The 22,218-nt window shown below is 38.6% G+C and overlaps 1 protein-coding gene across 3 annotated transcripts in view; it reads left to right on the plus strand.

Annotated features, from left to right (window-relative positions):
* LOC111344962 (uncharacterized) overlaps positions 1-22,218 on the plus strand; it is a 44,150-nt gene that overhangs the window by 7,044 nt on the left and 14,888 nt on the right. For 2 of the 3 annotated variants that reach the window (XM_088759178.1, XM_088759176.1), the window contains exons 11-46: positions 153-542; positions 1,007-1,435; positions 1,683-2,318; positions 2,782-3,090; positions 4,710-4,997; positions 5,237-5,641; positions 6,511-6,620; positions 6,804-7,095; positions 7,399-7,595; positions 8,219-8,394; positions 8,508-8,680; positions 9,085-9,165; positions 9,838-10,013; positions 10,579-10,651; positions 10,778-10,864; positions 11,225-11,481; positions 11,628-11,736; positions 11,973-12,194; positions 12,317-12,430; positions 12,830-12,910; positions 13,056-13,193; positions 13,910-14,160; positions 14,473-14,572; positions 15,448-15,549; positions 15,804-16,069; positions 16,326-16,431; positions 16,738-17,054; positions 17,370-17,511; positions 17,739-18,061; positions 18,659-18,800; positions 18,993-19,318; positions 19,960-20,113; positions 20,493-20,836; positions 21,107-21,245; positions 21,430-21,758; positions 21,978-22,116. In XM_088759178.1, the coding sequence (XP_088615304.1) occupies positions 153-542; positions 1,007-1,435; positions 1,683-2,318; positions 2,782-3,090; positions 4,710-4,997; positions 5,237-5,641; positions 6,511-6,620; positions 6,804-7,095; positions 7,399-7,595; positions 8,219-8,394; positions 8,508-8,680; positions 9,085-9,165; positions 9,838-10,013; positions 10,579-10,651; positions 10,778-10,864; positions 11,225-11,481; positions 11,628-11,736; positions 11,973-12,194; positions 12,317-12,430; positions 12,830-12,910; positions 13,056-13,193; positions 13,910-14,160; positions 14,473-14,572; positions 15,448-15,549; positions 15,804-16,069; positions 16,326-16,431; positions 16,738-17,054; positions 17,370-17,511; positions 17,739-18,061; positions 18,659-18,800; positions 18,993-19,318; positions 19,960-20,113; positions 20,493-20,836; positions 21,107-21,245; positions 21,430-21,758; positions 21,978-22,116 (7,923 nt within the window). The remainder of the gene's footprint in view (positions 1-152; positions 543-1,006; positions 1,436-1,682; positions 2,319-2,781; positions 3,091-4,709; positions 4,998-5,236; positions 5,642-6,510; positions 6,621-6,803; positions 7,096-7,398; positions 7,596-8,218; positions 8,395-8,507; positions 8,681-9,084; positions 9,166-9,837; positions 10,014-10,578; positions 10,652-10,777; positions 10,865-11,224; positions 11,482-11,627; positions 11,737-11,972; positions 12,195-12,316; positions 12,431-12,829; positions 12,911-13,055; positions 13,194-13,909; positions 14,161-14,472; positions 14,573-15,447; positions 15,550-15,803; positions 16,070-16,325; positions 16,432-16,737; positions 17,055-17,369; positions 17,512-17,738; positions 18,062-18,658; positions 18,801-18,992; positions 19,319-19,959; positions 20,114-20,492; positions 20,837-21,106; positions 21,246-21,429; positions 21,759-21,977; positions 22,117-22,218) is intronic. The other variant, XM_088759177.1, reaches the window with a different exon arrangement.

A 22,218-nucleotide genomic window follows, 5' to 3' on the forward strand; every position in this document is an offset into this window, starting at 1 on the left:
TTATGAGTTATATATGTTGTGAGGTGAATCCGAAATGCCATTCCTCTGTGGCGTTCCTTGCACAACTATGAGAATTTTACCAAGAATCGTTGCAACACAGACATTAACATAAAGAACGTGATCCATGATTCTTTTTAAATTTATCATTTTAGGCAAAGCAACGTTCTACGTGTCTTCCCTCAAGGGAAATGATTTTAGAATATCAACAAAACCTTCTGAAGACTATCTGTATTCCGATGAATTCCGATTCACTATCGCACATCCACAAGGAAATCCGACAGAAAAGCCCTATTTCATCTACCCCAAAGCATTAAAAGGAAACAGCTTCGTTAACACAAAGCTAGATATTTCTAACTATAATAACTATCCCTTGGATGTTGCTGTTCTCAGTCACAAGGAGTTTTCACAGAATTGCAGTAAGATTTTCTTCATAAGCAGAGATAGAGTTGGGCCTATGATTACTCTTGAAGATCACAGTTTTATGGATTGCTGCAAAAGCAAGACGGGTTTCTCTTTTTATGCCTGCAATGTTAGTAAATCAGGTAAGGACGCAAAAATCTCTATTTAAGTGAAACCCGATGCAGATTTCTTTAAAATGGAAGCGAGCAGATTCTTCCGCGCTCAATTTTTTCTCTGCACTATAGGAAGACGAGAGGGAAAGAGAAAGGGAGGGGGAAGAGAAAGAAGAAGAGAGAAAGATTAAGGATAAGATTGAAGACCACCAGTATTCAATTAATGGCGAGCTGTGTACTTGATTATTTCCAAACGTTTTCACTGACATTTCAGTCAAACTTTTAAAATAAAAATTTCACTCGTTTAAAAACGGAAATTTTCTATCAATACGAGACAAACGAGGAGTTATTCTTCAGTGTCTAACTTATCCACATGAACCATCTGTCGCAATAAGATAAATCAATTTTCTTCTTTGACAAAAGAGAATTATTACCAGTAAAATGGAAAGCTGCAGATAAAAAAGAGAAAAACCAATGAGCTATTTTCTTTGTAGGTAGCCATTCTATTTCTGGATGTTTGCCTGGCTGGTACAAACTAGGAAAATCATGTTTCATGTTTTATTTCCAATCATCTAAGCAGTGGCGGTTTTCCCGGAACTTATGTCACAAGCAGAAGAGCGAAATCGCTATAGTTAATAGTGCAGAGCAATTAAAGGCCCTTGCAGATCAGCGGAAACAACTCAAGCAAGAATACCGCGGTCTTACCCTTGGAATTGATAGCAAGCTACGTTGGGTTTGGTTAGATGATGATAATGTAACGAGTAATATAGATCTATGGGGCCCGAGGGAACCGAGCGGTGATGGTAAGTGTGGAGCCTTCTTAAATGCAATTGGATGGAGTTCAAACTGGGCTGGATACGGATGGCGCTGGAACGATCTACCCTGCACGAGACGTAATGGATTTATTTGCGAAGAACCGTTAGGTATGTGTTTTAGTTGCTGGTATATAAAGAAACTGGTTTATCTCTAACCCTTTACTATGCTTGGTCTATGTACACCTCTCGTAATAGAGAAAAAAATGATTTATAGTTCGCTGAAATTCTTCTGAACTACCCTTTTCCAAACAATCTTCTTGCAACAGTTACAAATGCAGCGTATTTTTTTTTCTATTCATTTGAAAGTCGATGGAAAAAAGGTTTTCACATATCGCAAATCTGTTTATTTTCCAAGATGTTCCCCTGCCTGTAGCTCTTTTTTCCACGCATCGCAACGATAGAGTTGTTGACCATAGTCCAAATGGAGCAACCAAAGCAGTTTCCAATAACATCATGCCGGCGACAGGTCCGTTTGGTGATCCAGCTGGCTCCTTTCTTATCAGCGGTTTTAATAACAGCTATGTGGAAGTTGAAAATGGGGGAGAACTTGATACAAGGTTTTCGGTGAGTGTTTTTGCATGGGTGCACCCTGACGCCTCTGCCTCTCGTGCTGGTCTGATATATGAGTATGGTTGCTCGATGTGGTATTTTCCTTCGACCTTGGGACTTGAAATTCGTTATATGGTCAGGGATCGTTCTAAGACTCACATATTAGGTATAGAAGGTGTTATCAAAGTAAACGCGTGGAATTTTGTGGGGACCACGTACGATATTCACGCTGGCGTTGCGTCTGTGTGGGTGAATGAGAGCCTGGTTATGAACAAGTCTATTGGAACCAACGTGGAATTGGCAACTCAAGGAAATCTTACTATAGGAGCGTCGAACAACCATGAGATGCAATTTTATGGAAAAGTTTCCTGCCTGCAGTTCTACGATCAAGCATTGTCCGTGGATCAAATTATGAAGATAAAGACAAGATGCAATCAATCCAGTAAGCATGTTTGATAAATGTCTCTGTTTGGAGCTTGTTGTCTTACGAAGGCAAAATTTATCTCAAGTGATATTGGTTCAGGAACCCGTCAATTTCCATTTTATCAATTTCCATTATAATTGGCCTGGGTGTGTTTCTCGGAGTAGCGCCGTTACGTCTCACTTTTCTTCTGTCTATTTCTTTGATTCATTTAACCTGCCCTTGTAAGCAATGCTTGAAAATCAGCTGTCTGAGTACATACTTGTTATAAGCTACTTGTTCTTGCAACGTTTACAAGTTTGGAGAAACCTCTTTACGTGATATGTGTGGTCCTTTAAACATATTAGGATAACACTTCACTCAACTCAACTCAACAACCAGGTGTCCTTTATAGGTTTCTTCCTGGTATAGCTCAGCCGCGAATTCTAGAGTTAGATTGTTGACTTTGAAGATCAATTCTAATTCCATGCCTTTTTATCGGTAGTCTCACTAGTGACTTCCCCAGATCACGAAAGAGTGGGATGTTATAGAGACACAAACAATCGTGCAATTCCAACATTAGAAGGAGCTGACCCCTTATTGGTCGATGCTTACCTGAACCGTGAAAACGCGATCGAGAAGTGTGCCCTCGCAGCTCACAAAAGGGGCTTTCGCATGTTTGCAGTTCAGAATGGTGGATGGTGTGCAGCTAGTGTCTCAGCAGAAAAAACGTTCAACAAATATGGCCGGAGCACTTATTGCCGCAGCGATGGCGAAGGAGGACCTTGGTCAAACGATGTTTACATTATTAAAGGTTTGTCGATTTGATCAACGCAGCATCTCCATCTGAAAATTGGTGTCCCGTAATGTTATTTGTGTGGGTTTCTTCTCTTATTTTTGGAAAAAATCCTTATTTAATTCAACAAAATTTTTCGAGAAATTATAATTCATCAAGCAAATGGGCACGTGATGGCTAAAGAGGAGTGTTTATTTTTTTAAGTCACAAGTAGAAGGCAGAGTTGTTGGGCAAGACATGAAATAGCAGATTTCGTGTCAAAAATTTAAGGTTTTAACCTTCAAGAGGTTGTTTTGCTGTTTGGAATCTTTAAACTCTCCTTGTTCCATGACTTTATGTATACTTTTAAATAAGACTTTATATTAAAAAAATTAATGATTTTCGAAGAGTATTTCCCCTTTTGGTGAAATAAGAGTCATTTGACTACAACTACTCATGGAACTTCGTGCAAATTATTGCCATTTCTGTTTAGTCCACATTTGGATGACTAAATTTAAATCTTACGAGACAAAAAAAAGAAATCATTCGTTATAGTTGTAGTGAATTGACGAAATGGTGCGAATTTCACTGTTTTATTTGGAGAACACGTTTCATTTCCATCCCCTTCTATCAAGCCACAGGTTTACACTTACTAAGCTTTGATCGAAATCCATATGGTTGTGTTTTTGGCCTTAGGAAAAAGAAGAACTTTGCTTGGGAAATCAACACGAACAAAAATCTGCAACATAACTCACAGACATGAATCATTTGCTTCGAAAGCTTTCTCTTTGTGCCATATATTCGCTCCTTACAAGTAGTATTTTATACATTTTGCCGCTTTTGCTCAGTCTTTTACCCAGACCTTCAAAGGACAAGCGATTGATTTCGCTGCATGCTTTCTTCGGATCCTTGTGGTGTGGTAAAATATTCTCGCTAAACCGAATATTTAGCAATGCATTTTACCTGTTTTCGAATATTATCCGATGATCACCAAGCTTGTCACTCATCTGTTTAATATTTGTCACTCATCTGTTCAATGCACTTCACGTGTACCTCGGCCAATGTAATCTATTGCATAACTTGCACTTATTGCAAAAAGATATACATCGGCGAAACAGGCAGAAGACTAGGTGACCGATTCTGAGAACACCTTCGAGATGTGGAAAGGAATGACAAAGACACATCGAAACCAGTCGCTAAACATTTTAATTTACCTAATGATTCTAAGCAACATATGGCAATATGCGGTCTTTCCTTAAACTTAGGCAGCACGGAGAGCCGTAAAAATCTTGAACAAAAGCTCATCTTTCAAACCGGCAGTCTAAATCCCACGGGGATCAACGAACGCTTTTCATTCCACTAATTTATTCTTGTTTTTCTTGTTGCCATGTTCCCACCAATAACGTAGCTCCATTCTCTGCCTTTAAATGCACACACAACCCACAATTCCTCTATTCGCTCCGACGAAGGGCTAATGCTCGAAACGTCAGCTTTTGTAATCGTTACGGTGGCCAATTTACCACTTCAACTTTGTTGATATATCCAAATTATTTCGTTACTCCCACCGACGCAGCCCAAACAGTTTCTTTCGAAACTATCAGCTTTTGTTCAATAAAAAGTCGGTTAGTAACTACTTAATTTTTTTTTTAATCGAATAGATTATAAATATCTGGGGTGCTACAGAGACATTGTTGATCGTGCTATTCCGCACCTTGAAGGAACAGACCCAGTGTTGGATGGAAATTACAGAGCACGCCAAAACGCAGTTGAAAAGTGTGCGATCGTGGCACGCAAAAGAGGTTTCCAAATGTTTGCAGTACAAGACCATGGGCAGTGCTTGTCCAGTGCAACAGCAGAAGAAACTTTTGACAAGTATGGCAAGAGTAATAATTGCAGTGAGGAAGGCAAAGGAGGGCCTTGGGCAAACAGTGTTTACACCTTTAGAGGTGGATAAAGTCTTTTTTGAAATCTGCGCACTTAATGGTTTAATTTGCATTTATACAGTTTAATATTGGCACCAAATTTCAAGCAATAACAATAAAGAAATTTTTACCGAGTTAGTAAGCGCAATCTTGAGACTAGAAGCAGCGCACTTGCGATCACCATTCTGTGATAATTGTGGCGTGTATAGCAATAAATACCTGGGATGGTTCTTTTGACAGCATTGTTTTTCTTCCCTTTTAAGTATCGCAATCATGGTGTCGTCCGGGATTTTTCCCCCTTCGTGGTGGTTGCTTTTCTATAAATCCCTCAAGGACGCTTAATTGGCAACAGGCTTTGGAGCGGTGCAAACGAGACGGTGGGACCTTGGCCAAGATAGCTCGTGAAGGTTTGAGAGCCACTTTCTCCCATTTATTAGACGACATCAGACGCTTCCAATCAAATTTTAACAGTTTGTTCATTGGCCTGTTAAGCAAGGATGAATGGACATGGATTGACGGCACCCCACTAAATTACTCGTTGTGGAAGCCAGGATATCCAATACCAATTCAAAGCACTCGCAGCTGTGGTTATCTGGCAGGTGGCTCATCTGGAATAAGGAGTGGTGAATGTACATTAAAAAGGTACCCGCTGTGTCAGAAAAAAGCTGGTGAGTTGCCATGGTAAACGATTTGAAATTGCTTGGTGCAATCATTTATTATTTTTCTCTTTTTGATAGTTTTTTTCCTAATTTTCGTTCACCAACGAAAAATTGAGGAAACGCATTTTTTTTTTCATTCATTTAGTTGTTTAAGCAGGTTGATTAATTGGCAGCTGTAATAGCTGATGTGGACCTGCTGTCCTAACCCACCCATCCCACCCCACGGGAGGACATCCATCACACAGTAATCTCGTGAGTGGGAAATTAACGTCTCCTACCCCTAACCCTGAAGGAGACGGGACCTCCATTTATTCGTCCCTATCCGAGAAGACTAGAATATCTAACTATTTCTTGATGTTATAGAAAGGTAGCATATTCTCCTCAATTATTTTAAGACCCTGAGTGTTGGTCCGGCCTGGGCTCGAACCCTCGACCTCCCGCTCAACAGTCCAGCGCTCTATCCAATGAGCTAACCGGGAGGCGGTTAGCTCACGCAAGACTCACGCAAGACTCACGCAAGACTCACGCAAGAGTCATTGCAGTGTACAAACCTTCCTGTTTGGGCGACCCTCTCTCTTCAAATAGCTTTATGTTAGTTAGGTGATGACCTGTACAAATGTAAAAAGCCATGCCTTCCATAAAATCGCAGTGCACCCATCTCATTGGGTGAGTCACTAACATATGGTTCACCTTTTCTTAAGCTTTACGACGAGCTCCAATAAACCAAACATTCGCCAGCAATATTTAGCGTGTCAACTGATCCTCACTATGTATTTTCGTCCATGTTAAGGAATAGCTTTGATTTAGCGAACTTCTCTACTTGTATCACGTGTGGGGCTTTTCGGCCAAATATAACAGTGATATCTACTGCATTGTAGAAGAATCATTGTCAAACCGGAGTTTGATAGGAAGCTCAAGCATTTTTCAGCCCTTTGAACCCATCCTGGCCATAGATCGATCCTACTCTACGTGCTTTCGTTCTTTGAAGGTAAGGAATTGTACAAAATGTCCTTGTTTGTTAAACTGGCATGTTAAATATGTTGCTGAGTTTTTCCTCTTTTTCGGATTGGACGCTGTAGCAGTATATGGTCTAGAATATTATTTGTTCCGGTATGACCAAAATTTTTGCCCCATTTTTTCTACATTGCTTTTTACGCTGTCGTCGGTTTAGGAGTCAAATCCCTGGTGGCAAGCAGCCCTTGACAAACCGCTGTATGTCGTTTCTGTTTCAATTACTGACAAAACCGATTGCTGTCCACGAGACTATGGAATCATCAGTATAGGTGTGTCATCCAGTAAAACTGGATTGACTCCAACATGTTACAAATCGATGGCATATGATGGAACGACACAGGAATTCACATTTCATTGCTCACCACCCGCGCTCGGAAATCAAGTGAAAATAACGTTGACGGGTGATAATGTCACACTAGTTCTCTGCCATATCGTCGTGGAAACAATCGGTAAGTTATTAGAAAATTTCTTCAATATTTTTCTTTTCGCCTACACGCTTTTTAGGTAAGGGAAAGAATGAAGCTAACCGAGCCTATTTTACATTCTATGATAGAAGATATCACAGTTGCTTTGTAATACGTTCATATAGAAGTGAGCTACTGTGATTTAAGAGCATCCCATTCATCTAGGGAGAAAGATATGGGAATTTTCTTTGGCATTTTGCAAACATAAATGGACGTAAGATATATTTTTTGGAGGCTACTCCGGTTAACTTATGATAGTTGACGTATTCAATGTTTGACTTGATGTAGAGTCGACGAGAGAGGTACACGGGGTTTTGCGTGAAGGATGGTACAATAAACATCAATATGACTCCAAAAAGGCGACATCTATGCGTGAGCATCCTCTTATCCAAGGTCGACCTGAAAGCCGAATTATTTTGCGAGATTTTAATGCGCCAATAAATCTGGCGGAGAATTATGTTCAACGACTGACAAGCTACCTACAGGTAAACTCTCCAAAAAAGGCACATCTTGTCATAGAAAGTCCCTTCCCTTTCATGTTTGTCCAGCTTATTGAGATATTTAAACGTATGATGCACGATCCTCGCAGTAGAGAGCGCTATTTATGCAATAGCGAAAATCAGACCTGAAAAACATCAGGCCTGTACGGGATTCGAACCACTGACCTCTGCGATACTAGTGCAGCGCTCTACCAATTGAGCTAATAAGCCAACTGGGAGCAGGCCGTTAAGTTGATTCGTAATAAACCCGTGATGATAAATCGTAAACCCAATGGAGATATTGTTAGTAACATAGAAATGGTATTGTTAGTAACATAGAAATGGTATTTTTACATTGATTCTTTCAAATAAAGTGCACCAAAAGGGTTGTTAGATTATCAAGCTTTTGCGCTAAATGTAATCCAAAGCAACTTTTACTCTCACCCGATCGATTAGCTACGATTTTCCTTTCGCAAAACAGGGAGTATGTAAAATGAAAGGCAGTATAAAGAAAAACGCTGTAATCATGCCTTTTTTAACATATTGAAATTAAGTTCGTTGTTATGTTGCTGTTGTTCATACTGTTATTGCCATGGTTTTTTTTTTATTTTATCAAATACCTATTTCAGGTTCCTCTGAGCGGAAATTACACATTTTATGTGGCTTGCGACGATATGTGCGAGTTATGGAAGCACGATGTTACAGAGAAAGGCATCGAAAGAGTTGGAAAAGAATCCGGGAATAGTGTAACAACCAAACCAATTATCTATGTTAAGAGATGGACTAGCTATCTTCAATGGGACAAGTAAGTAATGTGCGAGAATTGTATCAATAAGCATGCTTTTGTGCATGGGATTATATTTGTGAATTTTTTTCTGTCATTCAGACTGATATCTTCTAATAACTTTGTTATTGAAGGTACCCAGAGCAAACGTCTCAGCCAGTTGTCCTTGACAAGTGTCGCTTTCATCAAATGGTGATCTTCGGAAGAGAAAAAGGTGGCAACGACCACATATCTGTGGGTATGCGTAAGCCCAATGGAGAATATGAACGGCCCATTAGAGGAGAAAGACTGTTTTGGACCAAACCGGGTGAGGACATTCTGATTCGTTTATTTGGTCAATAAAAAAAAAAGAAAAGAAACCAGAAAGGAAAAAAAATTAAGGAGACATGCACGAACAAAAAGCACTCACACTCGAAACAAAAATAAGAAGACAAAGAAGCATGCGCAGAAATAAAACGGAATGGCTACTAAAACCAGTTTTTTTTATATCTCTCTCATGGACTCAGAATCCCAATTACGAAGCTGAAGCTCATAACTTCTCCTAGAAGCTGATGAAGTCTCTTTTGTTCCTTGCTACTGAGTAAAATGACAAAAAAAAATATTCATTAAGAGACAAATGTCTTAATTTTCAATGCTTTCTTGATTGACGTGTCATAACTCTTGATTGTAAGGTAATTTGATATGAAGTACAATTTCATTTCTCCTCAACAGGAACGCGTAATTTAGAAATGACACTTAAGAATCACGAAACATCGATCTCTGCCTTCGTTGGGTCTCACTTACTTGTAACAGGTTGGTTTCTTGATATCATCCTTCATCTAGGAAAATTGTCTCAATTATGTTGAAATGCTCGGGATCAGGTCAGATCTGGCTGATCACGTGGAAGCCAACCCCTCAAAAGGACCTGGTAATATCAGGGAGGATCTCGTTATGTTTTAATGGCACTAAAAGGCTCATAGAGAATTACGTTCTCACTAAGTCTTGGCGGCCAAACTTGTTACCAAAACAGTGATGATGTCTAAATTACAAAAACAAAAACAAAACAAAAAAGGAAAAAAATAGTTTCCTTTCTTACAGTTTCTCTATGTAAATTCTCACCATGTGCTTGAAAACGTCCTTCAATGAATTGTAGGTATTACGTGACATTTCAGTAATATGCTAATTAAAGAGTACCTTTCACAAAGGTATCTGATGAGTCTCTTGGCTGAGACGGAACACCACCAGTTTTTCTTGAACATTTGACGATTCCTCCAGGAACTAAATGTTACTAGGAATGCGTGATTAAAGGATTACCTTGTATGAGAAATGGACAATGGGTTAGCATTTAAACTTGCTAATGGAACTTTTTTCATACAAACTTTGAGAGGTTATTGATGACTCTATTCTCACAAGTTGCAGTTTGGCGAAGAAACGATGTAGACTATACAATATGTCAATCACACAGCATGTTTGGTCAAATTATAGGATATTACAAGTTTTGCTGTGAGGGAGTCTATTGTCCTGGTTGCCCACTGGAACTAAACATCTCGACCCTCGGACAAAATGTAACAGTGAACTCAGCAGTGAGCCTGTCCTGTGTTAACACATCATTTGAGGCAGATTTTAACACGATTAGTCAACCTGGAAATTTTACTGTGCAGGTGAGTAGCTGTCATTATTTAAGTTAAAGAACTCGTACTACATTTATGGCAACAAATGAACACGACACCAATGTATGCTCATTTGTAGAATTTGAAAAGAATCCTACTTAAGCAAAAGGCCATAAAATGAATGATAAACTCTTGAAATTGTGAAGGTTTGTTGTTATTCACTGGTTTGTTTCAATTTTATTCGTTTTTATTCGTGTTTTAATTTACTCCTCACCATTGACGAAACTGTCACGGTATATTCATATCTAAAAAATAACATACACACACACACACACACACATTAGTGTCTAACTAACTAAAAGTTTGTCGACCCCCTCACTTAAATTGTAAAAGCATTATTTAATCGAAACGTTGTAGCGTTCTCCGGAAGCGACTACTTCTTTAATCAAATGAGGGTACCATTGCTTGTGCATTCGTTAGGTTGGCCGACTACAAATAATTCATTCAATAAGAACACAACCGTTAAAATGAAACAAAGTGTTGCATGCTTGTTACATTATTGGACATTGTATTATTTTGAAGACGCATCTAACCCATACCGTGTGTTTGTTTTCAGGTCAGCCATTCATTTGTGGAAAATCCAGATGAAATTCTCGAGGAGCGAGTTTTGGCACTAGTAAACCTAAAAGGTATCTGCATATGTATTTTGCTTCTGCTTTTGCATTATCGCAAATAGGAAGAATAATCATGTGAATCCACCGTATTGCTCGTAAACCCTCGCCAACGAAGATTAAAATTTTATATTTCCTCAAAAGCGGTGATGCTAGAGGAATGCTATTTCGAGTCTGGAAAATGTGACTGGACCATCCCTGATGAAAACTCCAAGTGGAAACTCTCGCCTGGTAGGAAATTGATAAAATATCTGTGTAACGTAAATTGGTTAAAAATATATATATAAATAGATAAAGGCAAAAAGAAAAAAAAAAGAAAGGCGGTACTGTGAGGAACGGTTAGGTCTTTTAAAATTGACTTGCCTTTTCTTCAAGCAAAGAATAATCCCTATAATAAATCATTTCCCAAAAAACCGCTCCGTGAAGGAAATGAGTAATTATAAATAAAAGTTATATTTGAATGATAGGGTTGAAATTAAAGAGATCTGACTAGATGAAGGACTTGATCAGAATCTTTTTGGTCAAAATAACGCTACTATTAATCTAAAAATATTTCATGCTGTGAAATTTATTGTACAATTTTTATCCCAGATGGTTTTGTATACATTAACGGCTCTAACAAAGCGCAGCTACAGAGTCCGCTGTTACCATGGAAACCATTTCATGAAGTCGTTGGCTTGTGCTTACGGTTCACTTTCCTTATGCCTGTTAAATCAAAGTCAACTTTAAAAGTTCTGCTTCGAGAGCCAAGTAAAAAAGAGCCGATGTTAGCATGGCATCTCAGTGGATATCATGGTACTGAATGGTCCGCGGCGGAGGTCTTTTGGCCAGGTGCCACAGCAGTTCAGGTAAGTAACTTACGATGGTAAATTTTATTGGATAGAATTCTTCATTTATTTCTGGGGGTAAATTTACTTATACTTAATCTTTTGTATTTGCTATAAAAGATGATAAATTCATAGTGATACGCACTTAATGTTTTTTCTCTTTCTAGATTATATTTGAGGGAGAGGGCTTTCCTCACGACCCAGTAAATGCATCAATCAAGAACGTGATTGTAACGACCGAAAAATGTGGCTTGCTGCCATACTTTGCAAAACCAGGTTACTTTTACAGGTCTTCTTTTCTTTGCGTTATTTTCTCTTTTTTTTTCTGCTGGTTTTGAACATGACAAAATATGTTACCCTAAAACCGAAAAAATAATACCTCTAACATCACTAGAATTATTTGAATACAATTAAGTTATGAACGAATGTACTGAGTTTGCATGCATGATAAAGGGAAAGAAACGAAAAATCATAGATTTCAGTAGCTTATAATAATCTCATTGTATTTTTAGGTTTTAGTTGCGGGAATAAACAATTTCAATGCAAGAATGGTGAATGTGTCAAGAAAAATTTGCGATGTGATGGCGACTTTGCTTGCACCGATAATTCAGATGAAGATGATTGTGAATGTCCCTCCAATAAGTTTGCTTGTCTGGATGGAAAATGTCTTCCAGCATCAGCTGTATGTAACGATATAAATGACTGCTCTAACGGAGACGATGAAAATAACTGCCGTGAGTAAATGTGCCTCTGCCATTATTCAGCCACTCTTTATTATTCATCAACTCACTATTTGCTTTTCCTATCTTTTTATGCTGAGTTGCATTTCAACATAGTTCTGAATTACTGCATTCAGGAAATAAGTGCCCCTTTAAGCATCACTGCATTGATGGATCATGCATTTCTTGGTCAGAGACTTGTCTTCGAGAACCTTTCTGCAAGGATGGAACTAACACTCCATCAGTATGCGGTGAGTAAGGCATAAAAAAACTTGTCAACCATGGTAATGTTTTGATTTCGTCGTTGGCTAGTTATTGCCGAAAGAGCACAAAATAAGCTATGAGAGCCACAAACAGATATGATCATGAGGTGTTAGAGATAAAAGCTGCCTCTTCATGAAATTAGCTAAGGTTAATATCTACGAGTGTACCAGCGTAATACGCAAGAGATGTTTCTAAAATGTTCCAATTGCAAGAGGCGTTCAATATGTAAATTCTTGTGAAGAAAAGTTAGATTTTATTGGGGAGGAAAGCTTTCTTCAGCGTGGAACCAAATTCACAATAAGCAACTATGTCGTCAGCAGTTTGCGGAATTAATCCTTGGAGCTTGACAGTAACGTATTTCATAGAGTCGATAATTTGCATTGCAGGATCTGGGGAATGCCACCTTAACGACTTAGCTTGCTCATCAAAAGACTCAAAAAGGCCAAAAAGATGTAAATCCTTCAAAAGTAAGTCCAAGAAGAATACTGCTAACTACAGGACACAAGCGCAAGCGGTGGCCTGTTACCGTAGCATTATTGAAACGAAGATAAAATAAGACCGAGTCATGACAACCTGTTAGATATTTTTCCTAACTGCTGTTACTTCAAACAGGCTTTTGCAATTTCGAAAATGACTTGTGCCAGCTTAATCCGGATATGAACGCCACTTTCGAATGGACCATGGCTTGGGGTGAGACACCAACGGAGAAAACTGGGCCAAGTTATGATCATAGCACGTTGAGCAAAGACGGTAAGAAACAAAACGAAATTTACCTTTTACAACATATTATATAAATCAGGTTAAAACAGTGGCATCTTATTTAATCTCCTTACCAAACTTGTTTTATATGGTACAGTAGGCTCACGTTGGAGCGATGGCAAATTCTCCTAATGAACTCTGTATTGGGAAAGTTACTTTCTCGTTTTCTTTGGAGACGTCGTACGGTTGGATAATACAATGTTGCTTTTAATTGCTTTTGTTTTACGGTCACTCCAACATTCTTAAGTGATTTCACAGATTTGCACTTGCTTTTGCGCTCGCATTCCCATACTTGTTTGCCGGCTTCTTTCACTGCTTCTACTCGGCTTTTACTAAATTTCCTATTTCAGTACACTTGGGGTCGGTTATTTAAAGGAGGTCTAATTTAGTCAGCAGGTTTAGAGGACCAATTAACTTCGAAAATTCTGATATTTTCGATAGTAATTGCAAGTTGATCCTTATTTTAGTGCCAAATATAAGCCCTCTTGAAAGTTCCTCAAAAACTTGACTTTAAGCTTATATTTTCTGCTCGACCTAAGGTTGTTTAGAATATTTTTTCGCATGAATGAGGGGTAAACTCCGTTTTAATATCCGGTGCTTAGGATTTAAAATGTACTTGAGATCTAAGCATTAAGACTGACGAACGAAAAGGGAATTTGGCATAATTTACATGAAGAAATCAATGGTGAACAGTTTTTATTTCATAGGCTCGTTTATTTATGTCGAAGCTTCTCCGCAACGCTTCGGGGACGTGGCAAGGTTGTTAAGTGATTGGATGGAACCCAACGAATCAACCTGTGTTCAGTTTTGGTATCATATGTATGGGTCAGATATCGGGAATCTGACCTTTTATCTGAAGACTAATCAATCCGAGACATTGGTTTGGAGACTATCAGGCGATCAAGGAGATCGCTGGAAATTTGGTCAATTTTCTTTAATAAGTGACAGAGCTTACAGGGTAAGTTGCGATTAGCTTCAAAACTGCAGTAGCTTTCGTCTGCAACTTGCATCTTAAATTTTTGGCCGGCACTGTTCACATTTTTTGAAAAGCTAGTTGGAGAAGGTTGGTCGTTGAGTAGCTGAAAAAGTAGATAAATGTATATTGATCAGTGTATTTCAGGCCGGTTGACTTTTTTCTCCGATCTTGGCTTGGTGGTGAGCATTTTTCAACCATCGGTTTTTTCGTTTTCAGTATTTGAAACTAAATTAGAGATGTTTGTCGTTAACGAGAATGGGAAATTGAATTTTTTTAAAAATTTTGTTTACAAAGTTTGTTGTAGAAGGGACGACTCTTGACGGAAGTGAAGGAGACATTGCGATAGATGATTTATCTGTGCTGGATGGAAACTGTGACAAGGTTATTACACAAGGTATGGACTGAAACGAATTGAGGCAAAACAGAGCAAGGATTTATTTACAGGGAAGGCATTGCTTAAAATAATTTTTGATATCGCTACAGTTCAAGTTTTTCTCCCCTGAAATATTTCGAGGCGGCCTTTTTAAATGATCTTCTAATGAAATCGAAAAAATAGCGAAGTTCATAGCGCACTTAGCGTAGCCCCTTTGTTCAGCAAATCTGGTAACCTGTTCAGCTGGTAAAATTTTGGTTGTAACGCAGTGATCATTGTCTGTCCGTCTATATTTCTGTTCACCCGAAAATAGAATCATACTTTGCACGCGCGATCAGGCGCATTTTACAAAAGGGTACATGGCAATTCACGTGTAGACGTTAAAGTGGATGAGTTACCCGCATACGTAAGTCTATAAGCAAATCACTGACCAAACGTGCATGCACTACTAAATATAAGCGTGACTTAATGGAGTGCTGCCGCAGCGTAATGTAGTGTAGCCATAAAGTTAGACCTATTACACGTCGGAAATCTTTGTAGGAGAGCAGATGTTGGATTAACAAATTTTGCTGATTCAATGCAACATTAATTTAGCCCTGAGTATTTCACCATCCACCCACGAGTGTTTATTATAAAGTGGAAGGGGTTTAAAGTCGAAGCCGATTTGTATACAGCTGGTAATGGCACAAACTCTGTTGACGAATATACGTACCGAACTCAACCTTTTTTTGTTTTAAAAAAGACACCTGTACTATTAACAAATGGCAACCAAACGCCCAAAGAAATACTTTAAAGTGCGTTTGATTGATGGCACGAGACCTCAAAACTTGACAACCGAGTTCCATTAGTTTTTGTAAGATAGTTTAAGGTTTCCTCCTTTGTCTTTCAACCTTTAGTGAGTCCAGACTGCAGTTTCAGAGAGGACACGTGTGAGTGGGAGACTCGGGAAGGATGGACTCTCTCAAAACATGCGCCGAATCTAGATTTACAAAATTACGGTAGGATTATATTGACAAGTTCGAGATTTTTAATTGAATTTAGGCTAGCAAGTTGTAATAAGGTTTAGATTGATTGAGGCCTCTGAGACCCACCCAAAAACTGACTAACTGACAGACGTATTGAATGAGTGACGGACTGGTGACTGAACTACAGACATCAACGCTTAACATATTGAGAATGTCTCATGTGTAAAATCGATGATACATTTAATTAATTACAAATGATTACATTTAATGCCTTACATTACTTTTAGGTCCAGGAGTATCATTTATTTTTCTTCGCACTGAAGCATCTGACGTGCCTCATACACTCTTGTCCCCAATCATAAACACTGACGAATGGAAGTGCTTACGTTTATGGTATTTCATTGGTGTGACCAACTGGTACAAAACATCGTTACAGGTGGTTCTGCAGTCGTTAACAACGAACCTATCGACTCTACTCTTCTTTGTGGATGAAGTAGCAAGTGCAATAAATTATACGCAAATACCGTTGCCAAGCAATTACAGCAAAGCAAAGGTACCAAAGTGTAATCTCGTTGATATTAGTTCACTCATGAGAATAAATCATTGCTTAATTACGTTTTCATGCGTCTTGAATAAGATCATTAGCCTATATGTATACAAGTTTGTTTCTTTCTATTTCAGCGGCATCTTATATTTATTTTTTTCAGACTGAGTTAAGACTATTTAAGTAAACTTCCTTAGCATAAATGTAGTAAAAAGTCCCGGTACTTGTGACTTATGCATGAACGTTTTCTTTAAACATAATACAGCTTGAATTCTTGGGTATTTATGAAGAGTTTGGTGGACAACTTCTCGCCATTGAACAAGTTTCCTTTTCTAAGGAGCCTTGCGACCCAATTTCTTGGAGACAAAGTGGTGAGCGTACACGTAGACTTAAAAACTAAGGTTTATAAATTTACTCAGGATAATGCTGAGTGCAAATTACCTTACGGACGACTCTTCCATTGCACAGAACTCTCTACTAATTGCATACAGTTCATTTCGTTAATTAGAGAAAAGCAAACAAACAAAATGAAACAACTCAAATTCTGCAAATCATGAACAACTAGTGAGAAGCGCACCCTTCTGAAAGGAACTTTACTCCAAGGGAATGTATGTTCGTCAAATAGGTACTTAATGATACGCTTATCTATACATGTAGCGTTTTGATAACACCTCTAGATATTAACGAACCCCTTGGAATGGAAAACGGTGAAATATTAGACTCGCAAATCAGTTCTACATCACCAATTGACGAAGATTATACCACCAGTTTAGGCAGATTACACTTAAACGCAGTTGTCTGGTCCGCCGACACAAAGGACGGCAGCCAGTGGCTGCAGGTTGATCTGCGTAATAAAAACATTAGAGTCACAGGTGTTGCTACGCAAGGTAGAAACGGACGTTACTCCCATTGGGTAACGAAATATAGGCTACAGTACAGCAACGATGGACTGAAATTCCAATTCTACAAGGACCCTGGACACACTAAAGTTAAGGTATGTGCAAAATCAACTGAACTGATCACTCTGAATGTTCGCGTGTTATTTTTTTTCTTAAGTAATACCAACCCCAAAAGGTATAACTCGTTTAGCTGGTATTTTTGAGGCAGAATAACTCTGCAGTTTTCGGTTCCTAAAAGTTTCTTAAGCATAGACAAAAGATATCCTAGCATAACAGCCGAGGGACTTGTTAAGAAACGAAGTTGCCTAATCGCTGTGGCTTAACACTATTCGTTACCACATGTTGAACTTGCACTACGGGTATCGTTCAATAGAAGGGGTTCTTTATGAGTGGACATTTTGCTAATGTAGGTTTTCGCCGGAAACATGGATCAGGACACTGTTGTTCATCACGAACTCAAGCTACCGATCAGAGCAAGATATATTCGTTTTCAACCAGTGGCTTGGATTGGGCAGAGATCTATGAGAGTTGAGTTGTACGGTCATCAGAAAGGTATGTTAATCACTATTTTTTCAATTTAAAGTTAAAAATACCCTGCGAAACTCTTTTTCTTGAACTATATTTATATATCCTCAAAGGAAAACTAATATAAAAAAAAATAGAAGTAGAGAAGAAAGTGCGAAAAAGTTATAAAATTTCATAAAAAAATTAGTAATAAAGGTCGTTCATGAATTTGATTTTGATGACCAAAAGCATGTGTCTTCTCCATAATTAAATAGAATGCCAGAAAGGTCTGGGTATGGAAAACAAAAAAATCTCAGATGGACAAATTCGAGCCTCATCCAGCTGGAATGGCTACTCTGTCGCTAGCCGCGGAAGACTATCAATTAAAGCATCTGGAAGCATGAGAGGAAGCTGGACGGCTTCTAAAAATGATCGAAACCAATGGCTACAGATTGACCTGGGAGACAACAATACTAAAGTTACAGGTGTAGCCACCCAAGGGGGGCAAGACACCGACCAATGGGTGACTAGTTACAAGCTTCAATACGGGAACGACGGAGTTAATTTTCAGTATTACAAGAAACAAGGTGAAGACAAGGTTAGAGAAAGTTACCTTGCTTTGAGATATACATCCGTTAACTACGAAAGTTGAAAAAGAGTGTCTGGGTTAAGAGGGTAATTCTAAGCCACAAAACCAATACAAAAGTTTGCAGCCATTGCTCACACTTTGCCACCTTTAATAAAGTTAGTGTAAGTCCTTTGCAAGTTAGATTTGAGACTGAAGAGTTCAACGGATAACACGCGAGCAACTGCATTGCACTTCAAAGGGATTTACAAGTTTAAGGTTTATAAAGGGTGGCTGCACTCGTAGGAGAAACGTTTTTAAAGTAAATGGGTCTTATTGTAGTCGACTTGATGATGTCAGACTTTGTAAGATGAAACATTCAGTTATTGATAACATAATAATAATAATAATATCAATATTAAAATTGTTTAAGTGGCAAAAATAGAAGAACTCGCCTTATCAGCTTGATTACATAAAGTAAGAATGAGGATAACTTAAAGTTTTTTTGTTTTTTTTTAATAACGGAAAACATTGATTTAGATCTCCATGAGCTCAGGTGAAAGATTTAGGTTTTATTTTTATAAGTTGTTGTTCAATTTCACACGAATTACTATGCTTCCACCTATTGAGGAATTTCCTGGAAACAGCGACCGTGATACAATTGTTTTTCATGGATTGAATCCGCCAATCAATGCCCGATACGTCCGTTTTCGCCCAGAGTCTTGGCAGAACCACATATCATTGAGGGTGGAACTGTATGGCTGTCTTGATGGTAGGCAACTTTATTATGCATCTGAATTGTATAGAGTCATTTGTAGATAACAAATTTTCTACAGTTTTTTTCAAGACCCTACTCTTTATTCGCCCTCAGTCTTACATGAGATTTGTAAGGCCTCCGTCATACACATTATATAATGGGCAGTTTTAAACCGCTTATTTCTGTCAATTTTTGGTATACCACCAGAATGTCAGGAGGCTCTGGGCATGAAAAATGGTGCAATTCCTAATAGACAGATAAGCGCTTCCTCACGTTGGGATGTACATCATGACGCCTGGCAGGGTAGACTAGACTATAAAAGGACATGGAAAGCAGGATCATGGTCATCGCGATTTAATGATAGAAATCAATGGCTCCAGATTGATCTGTTTACTCCATACATGAAAGTTACACGAATAGCCACACAAGGCAGAAATAAGCACGATCAATGGGTGACAAGGTATACTTTGTGGTACAGCAATGATGGTAAAATTTTCCAACCGCACAAGGAAGCTGGAAAACCGAAAGAAAAGGTCAATATTGCATTTTAACATTTTAACCCTTAGCATCCTTTTTCGACATGGAAAGGAGTTTAAGCTTTCGAAACTGATCTTTTTGTTATGGAAATGTTATTTAGTTTTTGAAGCGTGATATCGAATTTGCACGTTCCTTAAAAGAAGCTTTTTCACTATTTCGTTAAGAATATGAATGACTTTGATGCTTTGATCCAGTTCGCAAACTGGAGCAATGGCCAATCAGGTTTACATTTAAAATTAAATTATCCAGCTGGGTAGCAAGGTACGATCCAATGGTTATAAGAATTTTGGTGTCATAAGAGTTGCGAAAATTTTCCCTTGCCATATTGGAAGGGCAGTCTGGACCCTGTTACCCGCTTGATCCTCCCTCTGAAAATATTCCCAAAGTTCGACCCAAATGGCGGGAAGCAAAACTCGTCGTTCACGAACAGCTGCCGACAAAATTGACAAAAATGGCAGTTTTTAAAGCGAATTTTGGGAACGTTTAAATTCAAAAACCAGTTATATAGCCTGGAGAGGGGATCAAAACTGAAAAGATGCACCGTTACGTCACTCCATACCTATACCTATTTCAATTCTATTTTGTTCCTAAAGAATTCTCGATAACACATGTTTACATTTTCTGCTTTTTCATTCAGCTTTTTAATGGTAACAGAGACCGGGATACCATTGTTTACAATGAAATCAACCCACCAATAAAAGCTCGATACATCCGAATTCGACCAGAAGCCTGGTTTCGCCACGTTTCTATGAGGACAGAGCTCTATGGTTGTTTGGAAGATGTCAGTGGGGGTAAGGACTGTATTTACATTCATGTAGACGAGGTGCGCGCAACATGTTTAAATTGTTACATTTTAAAAATAGCCTTATAAGTGATCTTTTTTTAGTTGGTGGTCTCGTTCCCAATACATACACTGTAATTATAATTTGCTCTAACCTCTCTTTGTTGGAAAACCAAACTAATGGAAAATACGATGATTTAATTCAATCAGCTTAGTTGACAAATTAGGGAACGGAAACAGCATTAAAAAATTTACTTAGAAGTTTTGTTTTTGAAGCGGAGAATCTTACATGCAGATTAGTAGCAACAAGTAGGGAACAAGACCAAAAATGTTTGCATACACCTTACCTTTCATTAAAGCCCCTCAGGCCTTGTCTTTCATACCCATAGCATCCATCAACATATCAGACTGTCGACAAGCTCTTGGCATGGAAAATGGTATAATCTCTGATGCCCAAATCAGAGCCTCTTCCATCTGGGATGATAACCATGCTGCGTCTCAAGCCAGGCTAAACTTTAAAGGAGGTTCTAAAGTCGGATCTTGGTCAGCTAAGACAAATGATGTTCAACAATGGCTTCAGGTGGATCTAGGTAGTCAGTACGCTAAAGTTACGCGTGTAGGAACACAGGGGAGAGATGATGCTAGCCAATGGGTAACCAAATTCAAGTTGCAGTATGGCAACTATGAAGCTAGACTCCAATTTTACAAGGGAAGAGGAACAAATATAGACAAGGTGAAAAAATCTCATGGGTTGAAATAAGTCTTCGTTAATCTGCGAAGTAATCTGGTAGTCTACCTGTTGGTATGCTATGGTATATATTCCAGTGTTCGTCCGCTATTGTCCCCTATATCAACGGCCTCAAAATAAAAGATGAAAAAACTTCGAGACAGATATTAGGATAAAAATCGTTCATACTGCCGTTTGAATGGCAGTGTCAAAAGTATTTAAAAGAACACAATTATATCATTAGGTTATTAACGCTTTTCCGCTTCTTTCTCCTAGGAGTTTTATGGTAACTGGGATAGAAGCACCATCGTTTTTCATGAACTAAACCTACCCATCAAGGCGCGCTTCGTCCGCTTTCGACCTCAAGCTTGGTTTAACCACGTTTCAATGAGGATAGAGCTTTACGGCTGTAAAGGTAAGAATGGAGGACAAGTTAAAAAGCTAAATGCATCGCTTTTATGCGATCGACTTCGTACCATTGTTTAAAATGTTAAGTGGTTTGCAAGGTCGAGCATCTTGGTGTGAGTTCACGTAACAATAAAATTTAATCATGTACCATGATCTCCTGCAGATAAGAGTTTTTTTTGTAAAACCTTTAGAATGTCTAGAACCTCTCGGCATAGAAAATGGCACAATAACAGACGGCCAATTGAGTTCTTCTTCCCAACTGGACAATGCTCATGCCGCCACGCAAGGAAGACTGAACTATAATGCAACCGGAGGTTCAAGAGGATCTTGGTCGGCTGGCGTTAATAATTCCAGTCAATGGCTTCAGATTGACCTTCTTGATCAAAATAATAATGTGACCCGTGTTGCTACACAAGGAAGACCTGATACCAGTCAGTGGGTAACGAAATACAAGCTGCAGTACAGTGAGGATGGTGAAACGTTCCACTTCTATCGAGGAGAAGGAGATACAGCAGAGAAGGTGGCATTTGTTTTAGTTCGTTTGTTTTTTGTTTTTTTTTAAGATAAAGAGTCAGGAAATCATTATAACAATGTTTAGTCTGTATTAATGTCACTTTTACCTTTGCAAACGAGATGTGAGGTCTTCCAGACACTACGAGGTAACCTCTTGTGATATAAACTTAAAGCAAATTAGAGATTTTTTATTCTTCTATTTTCTTATTCATTTTTTTTTAAGCAGGTTTTTGAGGGAAACAAAGACCGGAATTCTGTTGTTTTTAATGAACTTAACCCACCCATTACAGCACGCTTCATCCGCTTTCAACCAGTGTCCTGGTATAGTCATATATCGATGCGAGTAGAGCTGTATGGTTGTCGAGGTAATGTAGGAATATCCTGGCAAACCTAATGGCTTCGTTATCGGCACTACAGGAAGAATGACAACAGCAACCATTACCTCTACCTCTACTACTACTACTACT

The sequence above is a fragment of the Stylophora pistillata genome, chromosome 4 (assembly GCF_964205215.1).
Source record: "Stylophora pistillata chromosome 4, jaStyPist1.2, whole genome shotgun sequence".
NCBI classification, from domain to species: domain Eukaryota; kingdom Metazoa; phylum Cnidaria; class Anthozoa; order Scleractinia; family Pocilloporidae; genus Stylophora; species Stylophora pistillata.